The following is a 20,064-nucleotide window of genomic DNA, read 5'->3' as shown; positions in this document are numbered from 1 at the left end:
GCTAAAAACTAAATGGTTACCCTGCTGGTCAAATATTTAGAAAGAAAGCTAAATATTTGGCTTCAAACTTAATATTTATCTTTATAATGAAATATTTCCTCAGAGGCATGTATTTAGTCAGGAAGCTAAATATTTAACTTGTTAACAACATATTTAGCTTGCAAAGTAACTAGTTTGCTAACTAAATATTTAGTTCAGAGATAAATATTTAGTTTGACGTTTAACATTTAGCGTACTAAGAAAACAGTTTCAAAATAAACATTTATGGTCCGTGGTGCGATTTGGTTGGTAGATACCATCGGTCCTCCAAACGTCTGCTTGTGTGTGTGTGTGTGTGTGTGTGTGTGTGTGTGTGTGGGGGGGGGGGTGTGTGTGTGTGTAAAATGTTCTCTGCTGTAACTGATGTGGTGACAGATTACGGCTTTAACACTGTAAAACCGAACAGCTCCTCCAGTTGGATCTTCTCGTTTTTCTTTTAACTTTGAGTTAAAACAGCTGGAAGGAAAAAGTGGGTCTCATCTGATCTGCCTGATTCCCCGCCCCACCACTGCTGCTAATGCTAATGCTAACGCTGTGAGAAAAAGGTTGTGGGTTCGGATCCCATCAGAACATTTCTACGGGAAGTTTGAATGCTGTCCCTGTTCTCCAGACAGCTCCTCCACTTCCTGTGATGTCATCATCGTGTTCTGTGATGTCATCATGGTTCTGTCTGCTCCTGTCCCAAAGGAGTTTTATTCTGGTTCTGATCCGGTTCTGATCCAGCTCTCTCTCTCTGAGGCCACGCCCCCTCCCCCTCTTCTCGCCCCCCTCCCTCAGAGTCTCAGTCGGCTCCAGCGCCTCGTCCAGGATGAACGTCCCTCTCTCTCTCTCGATCGCCCTGGTCCTGTTTTGCTGCTATGGTGAGTGACGTTTGACCTCTGACCTCCTAACTGACCCCAGTCAGTCCAGGAAACTGTTTTTATTCTGTTTCCCTGGCAGCTTTCTCATCTGAGCCTCAAAGAGGAAACAGTTTTAGCACCAAAGTATTTAGTAAAGTATTTGATAAAGTATTTAGTAAAGTATTTAGTAAAGTATTTGATAAAGTATTTAGTAAAGTATTTAGTAAAGTATTTGATAAAGTATTTAGTAAAGTATTTACACCCCAGAAAGATTTTCAGCCTCAGTGTTTTTGAAGATAAATCAGGTTTTAGTCAAAGTGAAATTAAAGGGACATTCTGCTGCTTTGCTGCGAGGAAATCTTATTTCTGTTCTTGTTTAAACAGGTTTTTGTGAGTAAAATGAAAAAGAAAACGTTTGTTTTCAGTCTGTGGAGTGAGCGGAGGGAATCGGAGCTCTGTGCTGTGTGACAGGCTCTCGTACCTGTAGAGACCTGAACGCTGCAGGCCGGCCGTCACACAGACTTTAGTTTGAAACGTTAATCCTGCTGATGAAGGAAAGAAACGCTGGGATTACCTGAGTTTACACTAAAATCTCTGAGCTGCAGCGAGAATCGAGCTACAGGATTAAAGAGGTTTATGTAATCAGATGGTCTGGAAGGAAACGCCTGGAGGTTAAAATTACACTGAAACTAAAAATAATTTAAAAGAAGTGACTCAAAATTCATACAGAAATTCACAAAAAACAGAAAATTTTCTCCACTGCCGATAAAAGTCACCTGGTGAAAGCAGAGATGAACCCGGTTCAGTTTGGACGTCCATCAGAACCAGCACCCAGAGTCGAACCGGGTCACAGCAGCTTCCCAGTTAGCATTCTGACTCCAGTTTGACTTTGAGAAATTTTCTCAAATTTCCCCCAGACCACTCAGCTCAGATGGTTCTGACCCGGTTAAATCCTCGGAACAATTCAGGAAACAACGCGCTAATAGCAGAGCTAACTCTTAGCTTAGCGCTTTGCTAACTTTGAAAACATTTAGCGCATTTTGCTTCTCTTAAATTCATTCTTCAGATAAATTCTTAAGTGTTTACATTTACATGACAGTTTTGTAAAAATTCAGTTGAATAAAGTTCAACATCTGTGTTGAAGTTTAGATCAACTATTAAGAAATCTTCTTGTAGTTAGATGATTATATTCATGCTCTTATTTTGAAGGGGTTGAAGTCTGTTCATGCATAAATTCCATTTCCTCTCCTCACTTCTGCTCTTCCCCCCTAATAACTTTATTAAAACAGGAAATATTCCCAAACAGGAGAGAACAAGACATAAATATGAATACAATATCTCAAGTAAAAGTAGAAAAGTATTGAGTCATTTAATCTAAATAAGTACTGAGTAACTGATCAAAAGATTCAGCAAAAAAAAAAACAACTAAAGGTACATAGTAACTTAAAAGCTAAAATAAAAAAACTTTAACATAAATTAATAAAAAATATCACAAAATACATTTTAGCCAGAAGAAACTTTTCCAAACTACTGACAGGTAAGTAACGTAGCGTAGTGGCGCCAGCTAAAAAGCTAGCTGCGCTAACCCTAAAGCGCTAATCATAAACATTAGCCATGCTAATGCTAAAGTGATATAACAACATTGTATTATCAAGAGCTAATGCTAAAACACCAAATTAAAAATTATCTCTGCCATTAGCGCATTAGCAGGTTAGCATACCGGTAGCTCTGGTTTTTACTGCACCTTTAATTTACCTCCAAACATTAATACAGTTCTCCTATATACACATTTTCTCCAAAGTGTAACTCAAACCGCTGGTTAATCCATCTCTGATGAAATCTGTTTTAGTTTCACATTTTGAATTAAAAGACTGAAATAAATGAACTTTTTGAAGTCATTCTGTGCTCCTGAGAAGCTGCAGACATCTCTGCAGGGTTTGGCTTCCAAACACACTAAATGACTTCAACTTGCAGAACAAGTTTTCATGAAGAGCCGTGAAAGCCCATCAGAGCAAGAGTCATCGCTGATTGTGGGAATCTGTGTGAAACCACCGAACAAGTGAACCTAGAAACAAACTGGCAGTGAAGAAATGGGTGATGGCTCATGATTTACTGTGAGAAGGTCGTCAGTGATGTGGAGGAGTTGCTTGATATGAGCCAAAAAAGGAATCCAGAGGAGCTGCAGCTTCCAGGTTTAAACCTCCTTCAGCCGAGAAAACTGACTCCCTGACCGCAGTCGGACTGTGACCAACCCAGACTTCTTCTTTCTGCTTCTGCTTTATCGTGTTTTTTGTAAAACCAGCTTCAGTTAGGAAATCTCTGGTTCTGGAGTTTGCTGGAGTTTCTGTGGTAACAGAAACTGTTTGGGTTTTTAGGCTGATGTCTGGTTGAATCAGACGTTGTGCAGCCGTTCGTGTTTGGTCGACCAGAAGAAGAAAAGGCAACAGGAAGTTCATTTACAGGCCTTCTGAAGTCCACACTAAATGATTAATACATTTATTATTTCATTTACGACATAAATGAAACAAAAACCATTTAAAAATCATTAATTGTGACAATTATTCTACAAACCATGTTTTAACTAAATGGTCCAGACAGCAGAAATCCAACCAACTGGGATTATTTGGCTCTAAAGGACTGAAAGCTGAGATCGATGCGTTTCCTTTAAAAGATCCTGTTTCAAGAATCTGAAAGAATTGAATTCCAGATTTTATTATTTTTACAGCAGAGGAAACAAGAATGTCAGTTTTACTGCTAAAATGTGTGAATATGCAGCTCAAGGTGTCATTAAATAAAAATATCTAAAAGTTAAACTCAGAATGCAAATCAATCCAGAGAACATCAGTTTTAGCTGAGCTTCAAACTCTTAGCCTCTTTTTTTATTGTTTTATTGGTTGTAGCAAAAATAATCTGCAGATATAAACGACGTTTTTCTGCTAAATGTCTCACATTAAAGCAGAGAAATATTTCTAAAACTAAGAATGAAAAATGGATAAACAGAAGCAGCTTGCTCACCTTTATTCAGGTTTTCTTACCTTTAATCTCCACATATAGATTTACATTCTGTCCAGATATAAATATTTCCATGTTAAACATTGAAGATAAGCGTATTTAATAAAGTGAAATGTCTTTAGCAATGCTTAGCTTTTGCGCTGTTAGCCCATCTTCCTCCAGGCATAGAATTTCTAATCTAGATGTCTTCTGTAATTTAATGTTTTCAGATAATGGAGTGATTAATGGAGGAAATATGAGATCTCTCTTTCTGTGGCCTTCAGTCAGACTTTCTTTGTTTAGTTGTGAAACCTTCACTTTTCTCTCCAAACCACCAACAAACCGGGAGATGAAACCCTGAAACATGAGCGATCATGTTCATTGATTCAGAGCGATCCGCAGGATCAGCGCCAACAAAGAGGCAGCGGACACCGAGGTGGAACCGTCGGCAGTGCAGACATGTTTCTGTTTTCATGTTTGAATCTGTCTGAGACACATTAAAACCAAACCCTCTCAGAAACATCTCACTCACCACAGGCTGAATAAAATGCCCCAACCATCACATCCGCTTCAAACGGGGAGAAAACGAAAGACTTCTCAGAACCCTCAACCAGCCGCCATGTTTCAGACACAGACTTCTAATTTACTTTGTCCTCTGGGTCAGTAAAAAACACCTGAGACAATATTCCCACGGTTTCACTGGAGGCCTGTCATTCAACTGGTTATTGGTCCAAACAGACTGACGTTCGATTCCTGCTGGTTTGGGTCACAGTTTGAACCGCAGGTTTTGCATCAGTTAAAAAAAATAAACCAAAATGTAGAAGCGCTGTGTGAAAAACTCAGCTGCTCATGTTTCCTCTTGAATTAAGAGCAAAAACCATCAGCAAGCGTTGCTATGGAAACAAGAGTCGGTTTGCTGCAAGCAGCGACATGGGAAGGAACAGTAATTAGCAGAAGCTAACGCTAAAGTACCAAATTAAACTATGATGAAATCCACCATGTGTCAGTGAGACATTTGTTACGGCGTACGTCGCCCTCTACAGGGTCAGAGTTGATATTGCACTTCCTGAACGGTTAGCGCTTCAGGACCTCGGGAACAAAACTTTCACGGTTTCAGTTTTGTAGCTGCTGAGTTTTGCTAACCTTTGGTAGGCCGTTGCTATGGCGTTGCTATGACAACCTCTTTAGTCACACGAAGAGTTTGTACGTCTTTGAAACGCTGAATGTATCCGACCAAAGATTTCAGGTGAAGTTCCTCATGGTGAACTCGTTCTTCACCGAGTACTGTTAGCATCAGATCAGAGGAAGTTGGTCACATGGTCTGACATATTTTCCTTCTCCCTCTCATACGGGTCAATCCCGAGAGCAGCCATTTTGTTTGTGAATATTTCTAATGCACATTGGTTCATATATTTCCTTATTGTTGGCCTGGAAGCCATCGCTCAGCTTCGCTCTGCGCTGCGCTTGCCTACCAAGATGGCGCCGATCACTTCCTGTTCTGACTTGTTGGAACTACGTGTTAGCGCCTCTCTGAGCGCGTTAGCAGATCAGTGTCCACCTCTGGTCATCTAGAAACCATCTGACGTTCTTCCCAGCTGATCCCAGCGTCAGAAACGACCAGAAACCCAACAGCTCCATCTCAGACTCTACAGTTAGCAGGCCAAAGGTTAAAGGTCATGAGAGGACAGATGGAAAAACTCCAGAGCTGAACAGCAGAATGGCTGAATAAAGAGACTGACGGCGTTGTGAAGCTTCCTTGTTTTTCTCAGAAACGATTTAAAGTATTTGCTGATTGAATCTGAGTTCTTCATTCCTGATAGAGACTTTGTGTGAACCATCCCAGGATTTCGCATTTTCCTCAAATCCAGGTTTCCCTGGTTACTTCCTGGACTTAATGTCTCATTTTGCTGCTCTGGACCGGTTCCTGTGATGTCAGGCCCAGAACGGGGTCTGAGTGGCCCGGTCCGTTAAGCCTGAGGGGGATAAACTGCTGACACGGCGTTTATCAGTCCGCCTGCGGCTCGGACCAACAAGCCCTGACACATCTCTGTTTCAGCAGCAGCTTCAGGACAGAGGGCTGCTGAAGTTCACCAAGTCTGGAATAAATGAGGTTTTCCCAGAAACAGGAACGTCTGAGTCCAACCGTCGGCCATTCACCCGACCCAAACTGGATCCTAATGAATCTGCTTTCAGAATACTCTGATCTGCAGAGGGATAGACGTTTAAATCCCTTCCAGGTTTTTTCTGTTTTGTGTTGCGTAAGAGAATCTGTTACTTTCACTTTGAGTCTTTAGATTCCTGGATTGGAGGCTTGTTCTGGAAATGAGATTTTATTTCTCTATCATAACGTCTGTGTTCATTATTTGTTCCTCCTCAGCTCCTCACTTTAGCTCCCAGATCAGCTGCAGCACAGTCTGGTGATCAAACTGGTTTTCATGCTAGTAATCGCCCTACCAGCATTGCAAGCCTGTTGATTTTGCTTCAGTTACTGTCAGATCCTCCTGGCTTTCAGGCCCCTGTTTGTCTGTCACCAGGTATTTGCTGTTTGGATCATTTTCGTCCTGCCCAGAGATCTGGGTCGGACTCCAGTTATTTATTTTTCCTCTTAATTTGTTCAGATCTTTTTGTTTTTTCTTCTCCTTTCCTGTAAATTATTGTTCAGACCAATTTGCTGCTGAATGAGAAGTTTGAATCTCTGACATTTCTGAGTAAAGCTTGTTTTGATAACATAACAGCTTTTCTAGCCGCCCCAGGCGAGGACATGCTGGTGCCCATATAAACTCTGCTGCTGGAACAGACCTGCAGTGTTTAACCGCTGAATTAGCTCATAAACTGTGTTGCTAACAGATCTGACAGCTCTGCTGAGGTTTCATTAGAAGATCAGGTTACCTGATGGCATCTTAAAACAACAGCAGGTTTTAAAACTCCTTAACCTGAAAGCCTTTCAAATTATAAAACAGAAAAAACGTTTGGCAGTAAATATCCTTTATTTAACGAATACAGGAGAATTTAGCTTTTTGTCACACTGAAATGTTTCAGATTAAAGACATTTTTACATCAGATAAACCTGAGTTAACACAACAGAGTAGAAAAATATCCGAAACAAACCTGGCTGAACGTGTAAAGGTAATTAATCACCTGTTTAAATCACAAGTGACCTGATGAACGAGTTTCTGGTGCCGACCAGCAGTTTGTTTTCAGCAGCCGATTCATTGGGTCAAGAAATGAGTTAAATAGAACCTGCCTGACAGCAGGAAGTAGGTGACGAAATGACAAACAAGGACGGCAAGTAAGAAAAAAATCAACATGTTCACAATGTGATGGACCTGAAGCTGAAACTAGTTATTAAAAATAACAGTAAGAATCGGCAAATGTTCATAATGCTCAGCAACCAGTCGCCTTAACTTCTCTGCCGCCTGCTGATCGCTTCGACTGCAGAAATGTTCCCTGATTTCAAAACGTTTTTGAATGTTAATTAAACCAAATTAAAGTTAAATACAACTGAAAATGTCACCATTAATTGTTTTAAAATTGATGAGAAAAAACAATTATGATTGGATGTTTTTGAGCCTGTCAGTCAAAATTATGGAAAACAAAAAGTCTTTTAAGGAAAATGTTAAATACAACACAAAATATTAATCTTTTTATAACAGCTTTGATCATCAGAACAGCCACGTTTATCACTGAAAAGGCGACTTTGCTAGAACCAGATGAGTTTTTATTAATTTTTCAAACTTGGCTAAATATAGCAGCAGTTTGAAAGGAAGCGACATAAATAATGTTTTTATAACCAAGAACAGATTTGTTCAATCGAGCCAAAAAAATTCAGAAACCTTTTTTAAAAACTGCATTTTTTTAATGCATTAAAATATAAGAAATATGAATTCTGAGATTGAATCAAAGTGTTTATCTGCATGTGTGGATACTTATGCAACCAGCTAGCTTAAGCTAATGTGTGATGAAAATTTGACAAGAAATTCTAAACTGTGAACAAACTTTATTTTAAGAATCATAAAGTAGCTTAAGCTAGCTTCAAGGCATTTACTGTAAAATCCCTTTACGTAAAAATGCTTTTAATGTAACATTTATGCAGTCTGGGGAAGGTGTGAAGCTGGTTTAAGCTGTTAGCTTAAGCTAGCAGTTAGCATAAGCTAGCATAACCTAAGCTAGCTGCTACGTGGTTGCTAAGTTTTCACACCTTCCCCAGAATGCAAAATGTTGCTTTAAAAATATGTTTTAACCAAACAAAGACCCGACCTTCCACCAGGAGGCGTGTCAGCTGAAGAAGCCCCTCGGTCTCATTCAGCACCGGCCATGCGGGTCGGTTCCGACCCGGTTCTGCGCTCTGATGGACGGCTGTTGGCTCTGGCTTGCGGCCAACCAACACATGTTCCGACCGCTGGGAACAAACTCAGCTCAGCAGGCTGGGAAATATGATGTGCATCCATAAAACAAATAATAATAAAAAAACAAGATGCAATGGAGAAAATCCGTCCCACGGAACCAGCAGAAACTTCTGGGTTTTATTGCAACAATGTCTCTGATATTTGTGGATTTCTTTCCAGTCATTTCGTGTCACTGCAAATGTTGATGGGTAAAAACGGATAACAGGAGTTTTTCAAAAAATATTTCTCTGAATGCAACCCGATTAATTTTTTTTTCACGTTTATTTCCATTTACATAGAATTTGGAGATAATCGATAATCAATTTGGAGAAATCATAAGTTTGTAAGTTTAAACACAATAAAAAATTAACGGCAGTATTTTGGTTTAGTTTGTCTTAACGAAGAAAATGCTGGAGTTCATTTTTCAGTCATATATTCACCATGTTATTCATATATTTTCTTTTATTGCTCCTCATCCGTGAGGTTCCCTGAGCTTAAAGACGAAACGCAGTTAGGGGTGTTCAAAGTGTGGCTCCGGGGCCATTTGTGGCCGTTGGGACAATGTCAGTGGCCCTTGACTGCAACATACAAACTCGGTCCTGCCATTGGCATTTTATTTTTAGCAAGACAAATTAAATTACAACTTTAATCTTAAACGAAAAGTTTGATTATAAATAGTATTTTATAGTATGTTATATAAAGTATTTTTCTTCTAATAACGGTAATTTCTTTACATTTTAATTTTATATTAAGTACTGGGATAAACTCAGACCAAATACATTTTTCTATTTAACTTGGATAATAGAATAAGATTCTTTTTAGAAAGAAAGTTCTCTTTTTAGTTGCTAGAAAAAATATTTTCTAAATAATTGCCTAGATGTAGCCGGGTGGTAAATTTTGGTTAAATAATTGCACTGTTTCAAAGTGTTGGTTTTCTTTTATTGTTACAGTAGCAATGCTATTAAGTGATTTTGTTTCAGTTATGTAATTTTATTTCCTATGTGTATGTTTTTCACATTTAAACATGTTCAGGTAGTTGGTCTCAGGTGCTGCACATTTTGTCCACCAGAGAGCAGTGTTTCAAAGTGATTACTGTTTCCCAAAACGGGGCAGGAAATGCATTTTGTTCTCTTCCGGTGTTGCTATGCTACGTGATGAACTTGGACGGGAACCGTATGTGATTTATCTGCAGGTCATAGTTCCAGCAGAAAATCGGTAAATGTATACATCACTTGTTGAAATATGTTTGTATGTTCTCATTCATGTGCTAAGCAGTCAGTATTTTAGTAAGATGGTGTATTTCTGAAACGGATGGTTCAGGGAGCCTGTCTGTGCGGTGCAGGGCGGCCATTTACTGCACGTGAAAATAAGATGTCCGATCATCGGTGTTCTCCAGTATTAAGAGTGAACTGAGACATTACTGTCGAATGTAAGTGTTGATAAAATAAGTCATATCACAACTCCATGCGCTCTAAATCAGTGTGGTGTAATGCAGCTCTCTGTATTTTGTTTGTGCAGCCAGAGGCCACTGCCGTATTTCTATTTCTTTTCTTTGACATATTGTATGTTCTTTTGAGATCTGCCACATTTCATGAATATTTACCAAATGTTTAGGTACATCTATGTTCTGATTTTTGAACAACAGTAAGGAACAAGACAGCTTTGTTCAGTCTGTTCCCACTGATTAAATATACTGCACACTAAGAACCCCAGTTATTGTGTCCTGTGAGGCTAAGTATTTCCCGGGCTACACAATTTTGGTACCAGGAGTGGGGTGTGCACACTAAAAAAAAAAAAAGAAAAAAAAAAATATATATTTTTTTTGTAACCTACTACTACACAGTGGCATTTTGTGTACCATCAACTAAGAAATACGGCAGTGGTGAAGACTACGGCGATCAGCCATCACACGGAGAGGACGTGTGGAGGTGCTGATTTCACAGCGTGACTGGTGCTGCTTTGGAACGAAACTCATCTGGATCCCCCACTGAAGCCTGGCCACCCGGATTTAAGGGTGTTTCGAACCACAGACTTTCCCAAAGTATCCTTGTTTTTTTCAAAATTTCGTTGAATCTTCTGTTGGACTAACTTCTGGACTGAATCAAACATATTGGTTACATCATGTCAACCGTCCCAAGTGCTGAAGACAGTCTCAGCGGTAGTGATTCATCCAATCAGAGTACATTAGAAGCAGCAGGGCCAAACAGGGTTCCGGCTGATGAGATACAAACTCAACTTCAAGAACTCACTAGGTTGCGAGATGATCTTGTCCGGCTGAGTGATGAAACTAGGGCTCAAAGAGACAACACTAGTCGGGCCCCCACTCGTTCATACATTTATGTCCCACGTGAACGCCAGGTCCAATTCTTTTGTGGGGAGTGGGAGAAGGATGGGAGATCTGTTGAAGAATTTATTGAAGAGGTTGAGAGGGTCATAAGGACCAGAGAACAGACAACTGAGGAACAGTGTGATTTCATACTGTCATTGTTACGGGGACCAGCACTAGAGGAAGTCAGGTTGTGTATGGGGGGTGGATCAGTGGAGCCTAGTGATATTTTCTCTTTTCTGCGAAATGCTTTTGGAGAAAGACGCAGTGTTGCACAACTTTTGCAGTCGTTTTACAATCGTAAACAGGCAGATGGAGAAGACCTCCGTGACTACTCCCATGCACTGTCCCAGATACTGAGTTCTGTAGTGAAACAGTCCACAAATGCTGTACCTGATGAGAAAACAGTTCTCAGGGATCAATTTGTTGAAGGTTTAAGGCATGTCCCTCTGAGACGTGAACTAAGAAAAATGGTGAGAGAGAGACCAGACTCTAGCTTACTAGATGTGAGAAATGAGGCCCTCCTCTGGGAAATGGAGGATAACCGATCCCATTCTGCTAAAGGAGTAAGGAACAATATGGTTCAGTCAGGGGCATTCGAAACCCAGTGTTCTCTGACTAAAACAACACACCATGACCCCCCTTCAGCTTTAGATGAAGTGCAGCGGGCTGTTTCTCACCAGGGGGAGCAATTAGCTGAGTTAGGGAAAGCATTGACTGCCCTATCAACTGCTGTGAGTGAACTGTGTCAACGTACTAAGCTGACTTCACCAGAACCCAAACAGAGAGTTAAACCACAGCCTACATTTACACATGATGGTCAGCCTATCTGTTTTAAATGTCAAGGGGTTGGACATATTGCCAGGAAATGTCCACAAAGCAAAGTTGTTTCTATGGGTGCTGCTTCCCCTGGGGGACAGGGAAACTAGAACCCTCGGTTGTCAGGAGCCAAACAATTCGGGGGGAAACAACTGGCTCACCAACAGAAGCCTTGGACAGAGATAAAGTTTTAGAGAGGGCAGTTGGCGAATGTAAGACGGTTGTAATAAAGCTACAGGGTGTGGAAGTTTCATGTCTTCTTGACACTGGCAGTCAAGTAAGTACCATTTCAGAGGGTTTTTTCAACAAGCACTGGTCAGCAAAAGACAGCATCATTCATCCTACTTTTGAATGGTTAAAAATCACAGCCGCTAATGGACTAGAAATACCTTACATAGGTTATGTCGAGCTTGAAGTCGAGGCTATGGGTCTGACTATTCCGGAAAGAGGATTTCTTGTAGTTAAAGATTCAGCACAGTCATCCTCTGTGCCTTGTCTCCTTGGAATGAATGTGATAAAAAAGTGCCAGGAACTAGTGCAGGGCAAATTTGAAGCCACAATGCATGGGAAACTTGACTGTAACTGGAGGGAGGCTTTTCATCGAGTGCAGACAGTGAGGTTATCAGACAGGCCCTCATTTGTCAGGATTGCTGGGAAAGAGGCAGTTCATGTGCCAGCCTCATCTGTAGCTACTGTTACAGCAAAGGGACTTAGAACTATCAGTGAAAAAGGTCCGTTAATGCTACTGGAGCCTGGCCATTCCCCTTTACCTGGTGGTTTGGTAGTGGTGCCAACGTTGGTGACATCTGAGAGGCATGTTTTTCCTGTCCAGGTCATGAATTTGTCTGATGAGGACATCTGGTTGAAACCTAGGACTAGACTTGGACTTTTGACTGAAGCTGACTCTGTAAACAGTGATCAGTTGTGTAAAGTTCAGTTTCAGAGAATCTCAGCAGATACAGATGAAGTCAGCATTAGCAGACAACTCGAACCACCAACAGATGTCCAGTCTATCCTCGATAAGTTAAAGGTTAGTGGAACTCCAGAACAAGAAGCACAGCTAGCTCTGCTGTTGGGGAAATACTCATTTGTGTTTGCAGCAGAAGATGAAGACTTAGGTTACACAGACAAAGTACAACATGAAATACACCTCACAGATGACACACCTGTGACCCAGCCTTACCGACGGATTCCCCCCACACAATATAATGAAGTGAGGGAACACATTGGCAAGTTGTTAAGGAAAGGAGTTATCAAGGAGAGCTCCAGTCCATACGCTTCCCCAATTGTGTTAGTTAGAAAAGTTGATGGTAGTCTGAGGTTATGTGTCGACTACAGGAAGCTCAACTCCAAAACCAGGCGCGATGCTTTCCCGCTCCCAAGAATAGATGAAAGCTTTGATGCACTGAGAGGGGCCAAATTCTTCTCCACAATAGATTTGGCAAGTGGGTATCACCAGGTGGCCATGCACGAACGCGATAGACCTAAAACGGCATTCACCACCCCGTTTGGTCTATACGAGTATGTAAGGATGCCATTTGGTGTGTGCAATGGGCCAGCAACATTTCAGCGACTTATGCAGGCTACAATGAGTGATCTCACCTTTCAGATATTACTGGTGTATCTTGATGATATTTTAGTTTTTTCTGAAACATTTGAGGAACATCTTGAGAGGCTTGAAACTGTATTGAGACGATTAGCTGAGACAGGCCTTAAGGTGAAACTCGAAAAGTGTGCCTTCCTTCAAGACACCGTGAAGTTCCTGGGGCATCAAGTGTCAGCTAAAGGAGTTGGGACAGATCCATCCAAGGTGTCAGCTGTTAAAGACTGGAAGGTCCCATCCACAGTCAAGGAACTCCAGTCATTCCTAGGGTTCTGTAGTTATTACCGGAGGTTTATCCAAGGTTTCTCACAGACTGCAGGGCCACTACATGACTTGGTGAACAAATGTTTAAAAGCAAAGAAAACTGGGTGGGCAGGCCACCATTACAAAGCGATGTGGACTCAGGAGTGTAGCTCAGCTTTTGAGAGGTTAAAGGAAAAACTTACTTCTGCTCCTATTCTGGGTTTCGCTGATTTCACACAGCCTTTTATACTGGAAACAGATGCCAGTCAGCATGGTCTAGGGGCTGTTTTATATCAGCAACAGGATGATGCTAAACGGGTCATCGCCTATGCAAGTCGCCGGTTACGCCAGGCTGAAAGGAATGACCGTAATTACAGCAGCATGAAGCTAGAACTGCTAGCTTTAAAGTGGGCTGTTGCTGAGAAATTCAGGGGATATTTACTTGGTTCAAAGTTTGTTGTGCTTACTGACAACAATCCGCTTTGCCATCTTAAAACTGCTAAGTTGGGTGCAATAGAGCAGAGATGGGTCGCACAGTTGTCAGTCTTCGATTTTGAAGTAAAGTATCGACCTGGGAGCAGTAATGCCGCTGCAGATGCTCTCTCACGGCAGGAGTTTGCAGGGGAGCCTGAAACGGATCCGGATTCAGATTTGGATGGATGTATTGCTGTCTGTAACCTAATAAGACGAGGGACTGCTCTGGAGCCAGATCTGGTGGTTAAAGGGCTTGAATGCTATGAAGTAAGACAGATACGGGCAGTAGAGTCAGGTGCAGAAGCAGTGGAAGGGCAAGGTAACACTCCTACGCTCCCAGCCTACACTAAGGAGGAATTATTAGCATTTCAGAGCAATGACCCCACTATCACAGGTTTCAGAGCTTTTTGGGATCGTGGAAGGAAACCTAGCCCCAAGGAAAGGTCAACTCTATCTAGCCTGGTGAAACGACTCCTAAAACAGTGGAGCCTTATTCAGGAGAAGGAAGGTTTGTTGTACAGGGTTGTCCCAGAAGCACCCTCTGGGTCAATCTGGCAGTTACTTTTACCCGTTTGTCTCAAAGACCAGGTACTGGAGAGTGTCCATAACAAAATGGGACACCAAGGGATTGAGCGCACTGTGAACCTGCTCAGAGGGAGGTGTTTTTGGGTAGGTTTATATGAAGATGTGGAGAACTGGGTTAAAAACTGTGAAAGATGTGTCTTGTCTAAGATGCCACAACCCAAGATTCATGCCCCAGTCCAAGCTTTTCTAGCATCCAGACCGTTAGAGGTCGTTGCTGTGGACTTTACAGTCCTTGAGCCAGCATCAGATGGGCGAGAAAATGTGTTGATTGTGACCGATGTGTTCACAAAGTTCACACAAGCCTTTCCTACTAAAGACCAGAAAGCTGACACCACAGCTAAGGTTTTGCTTAGAGAATGGTTCATGAAGTATGGAGTGCCAGAAAGACTCCATTCAGATCAAGGGAGGAATTTTGAAAGTGAGGTCATAGCAGAACTTTGCAAGTTGTATGGTGTAAAAAAGAGCAGGACAACTCCGTACCGACCGCAAGGAAATGCTCAGTGTGAAAGATATAATAGGACACTCCATGATTTACTGAGGACGCTTCCACCTGAAAAGAAGAGAAGGTGGCCGGAATATCTACCTGAGCTTGTCTATGCTTATAATGTCACCCCTCATTCAACAACTGGGTATTCTCCCTATTATCTTTTGTTTGGTGTTGAGCCCCGCCTTCCAGTTGATGCACTGTTGGGCCGAGAGTGTGTGTCAGAAAACAGTCAGAACTGGCTCTCTATTCATCAAGACAGACTCAAAGAGGCCCACAAACGAGCAAGGGAGTACTCTGAGCAAAAAGCAGCAGAACGGATTTCTTTTCAAAACAAAAAGGTCTATTGTCCCCCAGTCAACATTGGGCAATTGGTGTTTCTTCGCCACAGATCTTTGGGGAGGCGCAAAATCCAGGATGCTTGGGGTCCCACTATTTACAAGGTAGTGGAGATTAAAGACACCACACACACTGTTGAACCGTTGGAAGGAGGGCCTACAAAGAAGGTTCATAGGTCAGAATTACGACCCTGTTCAGCCCAAGTTCCAACACTCAGGACTGAGACAGCTATTCAGATCAATGATCAGCCAGTGGAGAAGGAAGAGTCGGTGGCATCTGAACCAGATTTTATTGTTGTAGAGGAATTGAATATGTCTGAGAGGGACAATCTTCCAATGTTAACAGCACATGCAGATGGTATGGTGCCAGATGGGCCTGATCCAAGTTTTCCTGACGTGACTGCTAGAGGCTCAGACTTGGTGACTATTCCTGATTCTGGATTCACTAACTTCCCTGGTGCCGACTGCATCAGGTCAGAGACCAATTTAAGTAATGATGTGGAGTGTAACAAAGGTTCAACGCCCATTCCTGCGATTAGGAAAAGCAAGCGAAGTACAGCCGGGTCACACTCAAACCCATTTCACTTGCCCAAATCAGCCTGCAACGCTGTAGCAGTTAGCACAGATGTGGTGTCTCAGGTTTTAACAAGTCTTGGTACAGCACTGTTTGAAAAAGTGTTGCAGGAAGCTTTTCGTTTAGTTGAGGTTTAGTAGTCACCGGGGTCGTTGACTAGTTGCAGGGGAGGATGTAGCCGGGTGGTAAATTTTGGTTAAATAATTGCACTGTTTCAAAGTGTTGGTTTTCTTTTATTGTTACAGTAGCAATGCTATTAAGTGATTTTGTTTCAGTTATGTAATTTTATTTCCTATGTGTATGTTTTTCACATTTAAACATGTTCAGGTAGTTGGTCTCAGGTGCTGCACATTTTGTCCACCAGAGAGCAGTGTTTCAAAGTGATTACTGTTTCCCAAAACGGGGCAGGAAATGCATTTTGTTCTCTTCCGGTGTTGCTATGCTACGTGATGAACTTGGACGGGAACCGTATGTGATTTATCTGCAGGTCATAGTTCCAGCAGAAAATCGGTAAATGTATACATCACTTGTTGAAATATGTTTGTATGTTCTCATTCATGTGCTAAGCAGTCAGTATTTTAGTAAGATGGTGTATTTCTGAAACGGATGGTTCAGGGAGCCTGTCTGTGCGGTGCAGGGCGGCCATTTACTGCACGTGAAAATAAGATGTCCGATCATCGGTGTTCTCCAGTATTAAGAGTGAACTGAGACATTACTGTCGAATGTAAGTGTTGATAAAATAAGTCATATCACAACTCCATGCGCTCTAAATCAGTGTGGTGTAATGCAGCTCTCTGTATTTTGTTTGTGCAGCCAGAGGCCACTGCCGTATTTCTATTTCTTTTCTTTGACATATTGTATGTTCTTTTGAGATCTGCCACATTTCATGAATATTTACCAAATGTTTAGGTACATCTATGTTCTGATTTTTGAACAACAGTAAGGAACAAGACAGCTTTGTTCAGTCTGTTCCCACTGATTAAATATACTGCACACTAAGAACCCCAGTTATTGTGTCCTGTGAGGCTAAGTATTTCCCGGGCTACATAAATATTTAAGAAATTGTCCACCATCTATTAGAACAAAAGAAATCCTCTTTGTTTTATTAAAATTTTGCACCATCATAACTTATGGTTTTAGGACATCATCAACAGAAAATGTTATTTAAAAATGTGGATATTTTAACTCTGAGGTTTGAACTAATTTATTCCTTTTCCTGACAGGAAATGTAAGCAGTGACAATGAAGAGGAACAGACGACCCAACCCAGTTACACTGAATCAACGACTGACTTCGACTACGACTACAACGCCACCTTTGAGTATTACTATGGTAACGGCAGCGCTCCGGCACACGCAGCTTCAGTTTTATTCATATTTATTTGACTGACAGAAGAATCTGGGTTTTCTGTCTTTCTAGTGACCAATAACAACAACTACATCAACTCAGACGAGGTGAGTAACGGCTCTGCTGCTCTCATTTGTCGATTTTATATAATTCATACATTTATTATAATATAATAAATGTATAAATACTGGATGATGCTGTATCTGTAGATACTGTATCTACACAGACAGTCAAAGGAAATCTTTTACAAATTAAAGTCTAAACAAAGTTTATTTAAGAATTATTTATTTGTTAAATAACTTATCAGAAATATCTAAATCAAGTCAAAACTGGAGTTAGGATTTTTATTCTTCCGTTTTTACTCAGTTTTTATTCAGGCAATAGAAAACATTTCAGATTTATGCACATAATGTTTCTGTAAAGTTTGTTTGATGACAAGAAGTAGATGTGTTTTAAAAATGTTCAAATTGAAAAAATGTTTACAGATTAAGAGTTCCCAATGAGGGAACAACAGTGACACCTACTGGCTGCAGTGTTTAAAATAATTCAAAATATATTGTTATATACCAGAAAAACCACCAGAGTTTTTACAGCAAGATCTGAGCAGAGGGAGAAATCACACAGCAGAGTGTGTGCAAAATGAAAATATCTCATTTATTTTGACTGGAAAGTGTTTTGGTTTTGTCCAAGTGGTTCATTTGTAAAAACATATTTTCTTTCTCTTTCAGATCTCTCCAGAATCGACCACTCCGGTAAAGACAATCAATTCATAATAAATATGCAGCTCCCATTGCTTCCAGTCATGTTTGGTTTAAACTGAATATTTAGATTTCTTGATATTCATAAATTTTAAATATTTATAAATCAGTAGCTTGCTAGCATGATTAACATTAATAAAGGAACAATTTAACACTTAAGCAACAGAAGAAATTTGTGAATTGAGCCAAGTGGGAAGTCTCAAATTCACACAGAAATTAATTTATATGGAGCTAAATTGGTGTTGATAAAGTTTGTTTAAAAGATAAAAACAAAACATTTAAACAGAAAATTTGATTTTTTTTTTATTTTCTTTCAGTTTAAAATCTTTTTTCGCTTCAAAACCTTTTTAATCAGTTTTTTAAAAATAGTTTCAAAACTTTCAATTTCAAAAAAGGATGTTCAGTTTCAATCATTTTTGTTTGAAATTTTTAGTTTCAAAACTTTTTTTCCAATTTCAAATCTATTTTGTGTAGTTTTATTTTTTATTTGTTCTTAATTTCAAATATTTTGAAATTGGCTCCAGTTTAGCTCCATACAGCGAAGTCAGACCAGAAGCATTTGGTGAATCAAGATATATTTTTGTATCACAAATAAATGTGTTCATGAGTAAATATTGAGACTGTTTCAGCTCCATAATGAATGGGATCAGGCGCTGCTGCTTGTCTCATTACTTTTACGATGATGATGATGATGATGATGATGATGATGTCACACCTGTTTTTTCTCTTCCAGATGGTCGACATCAGACAGCTCATCTCTGAGAGCGACAGCAGCAGCTGCAGATCAATAACCGACCGATCGCTGCTGATCACCTTCCTGCTGCTGTCTCTGGCGGCTCTTTTCCACTAACAACCATCGTTTCCATGACGATGCTGCCACTACACTCAGTTTTATTGTATAGAAATGATTTCACACGCACGAGGAGCCGCATTGGGGAACCAGTTTGAACCAAACCTTAGTGGGACGTTTGAGTTTGGACTTAAAGTCGTTGCTAATGTCTGATCAGTTCTGATCCGTCCAGAGGGGATTTCTGTTAGCAGAGGAGACCAACGATACCAGTTAGCATCTGCTGGTTACCAGTTATTGATATGGGGTCGTTGTTCAGCCATGATGCTGAAATGACTGTTTAAATTCAGGGTAATTATGACACCAGGACGGGTAAATCCTCCAGACAGAAAACATTTTGGCCACATTAGCATAATAAACAGAAGATGAGTGCATCACATTCTAACTTGGACCCAAATGAAATGTTTGTTTTTGATTTTAAATCTTAGTAAATGGTCGAACTGATCTGATTCTATTTGTCTTTCTATATAAATGGGGTCTGTTTGTTCTTATGTCTTCTGAGGTGTTGGTGTTATGAAAATAAACTGGACTTACCATTTCTATTCTATTTTTTTAAGAGTACTGATGACTAAAGTTTTATATTAAAACCCGAGAACTGTCTTGAACAATCAATCAATCAATCAATCAATCAATCAATCAATTAAATTTTATTTGTATAGCACATTTCAGCAGCAAGGCATTTCAAAGTGCTTTACATCATTAAAATAAAAACAGCATGTGACATTGAATAAACAGTGAGAAAGAGAAAGAGATTTTGAAAAAGATTAAAAAAGATAAAAACATTAAAACCCTTTTAGGACTTCAGTTAAACGTCGTTTAACTGGGACTCCAACCCTCTGGGACTTTAGCCATAAACGATTCTAAACAGGGTTTAAGTTGAGATTTAAAGGCTCTCAGTGTTTCAGCTGTTTTACAGTTTTCTGAAAGTTTGTTCCAAATCTGTGGTGCATAGAAACTGAATGCTGCTTCTCCTCGTTTGGTTCTGGTTCTGGATGCAGAGCAGAACCAGAACCAGAAGATCTGAGGGGTCTAGACGGTGTTATGTCTCCATCTTCCTGGTTTTAGTGAGAACAGCAGCAGCAGCTTCTGGATCAGCTGCAGCTGTTTGATTGATTTATTAGTCAGACCTGTGAAGACGCTGCTGCAGGAATCAATGCGGCTGAAGATAAACGTATCAGTGTATGAATGATTGCTTTGCTTTGCTGTAATCTGTGGCAGAATAAAAGACACATTTATTCTAGCAGACCAGCGTGTGGACTCATTTTTGTTGCCAATCACCTCCTGTTTATCCTTTTATCCTGTTCAAAATTTCACAGAACATCAGTGGTTTGATAACTGCTGTTTTCAAAGCCTGGGGGAAAACACCTGAAGACAGCGATGAGTTACTATTTGGATTAGATCATTAGCAACATG

The 20,064-nt window shown here is 40.5% G+C and overlaps 1 protein-coding gene and 1 long non-coding RNA gene across 2 annotated transcripts; both read left to right on the top strand.

Annotated features, from left to right (window-relative positions):
• Positions 1–816: 816 nt before the first annotated feature.
• On the top strand, positions 817–19,189 carry LOC148154916 (uncharacterized). The gene is made up of 5 exons (XM_088013640.1): positions 817–899; positions 16,924–17,031; positions 17,119–17,153; positions 17,775–17,798; positions 18,538–19,189. The coding sequence occupies exons 1-5, from the start codon at positions 848–850 to the stop codon at positions 18,652–18,654; spliced, it is 336 nt and encodes a 111-aa protein (XP_087869766.1). The 5' UTR covers positions 817–847; the 3' UTR covers positions 18,655–19,189.
• On the top strand, positions 9,138–16,707 carry LOC148154917 (uncharacterized). Its single transcript, XR_015765577.1, has 2 exons — positions 9,138–16,210; positions 16,316–16,707. It is a non-coding gene; the product is annotated as an uncharacterized LOC148154917 (long non-coding RNA).
• Positions 19,190–20,064: the final 875 nt, after the last annotated feature.

This window comes from Poecilia mexicana, unplaced genomic scaffold (genome assembly GCF_051168715.1).
Source record: "Poecilia mexicana isolate PSO_F unplaced genomic scaffold, ASM5116871v1 scaffold_16, whole genome shotgun sequence".
In the NCBI taxonomy this organism is placed as follows: domain Eukaryota; kingdom Metazoa; phylum Chordata; class Actinopteri; order Cyprinodontiformes; family Poeciliidae; genus Poecilia; species Poecilia mexicana.
This window is presented reverse-complemented; position numbering and strand designations above follow the sequence as displayed.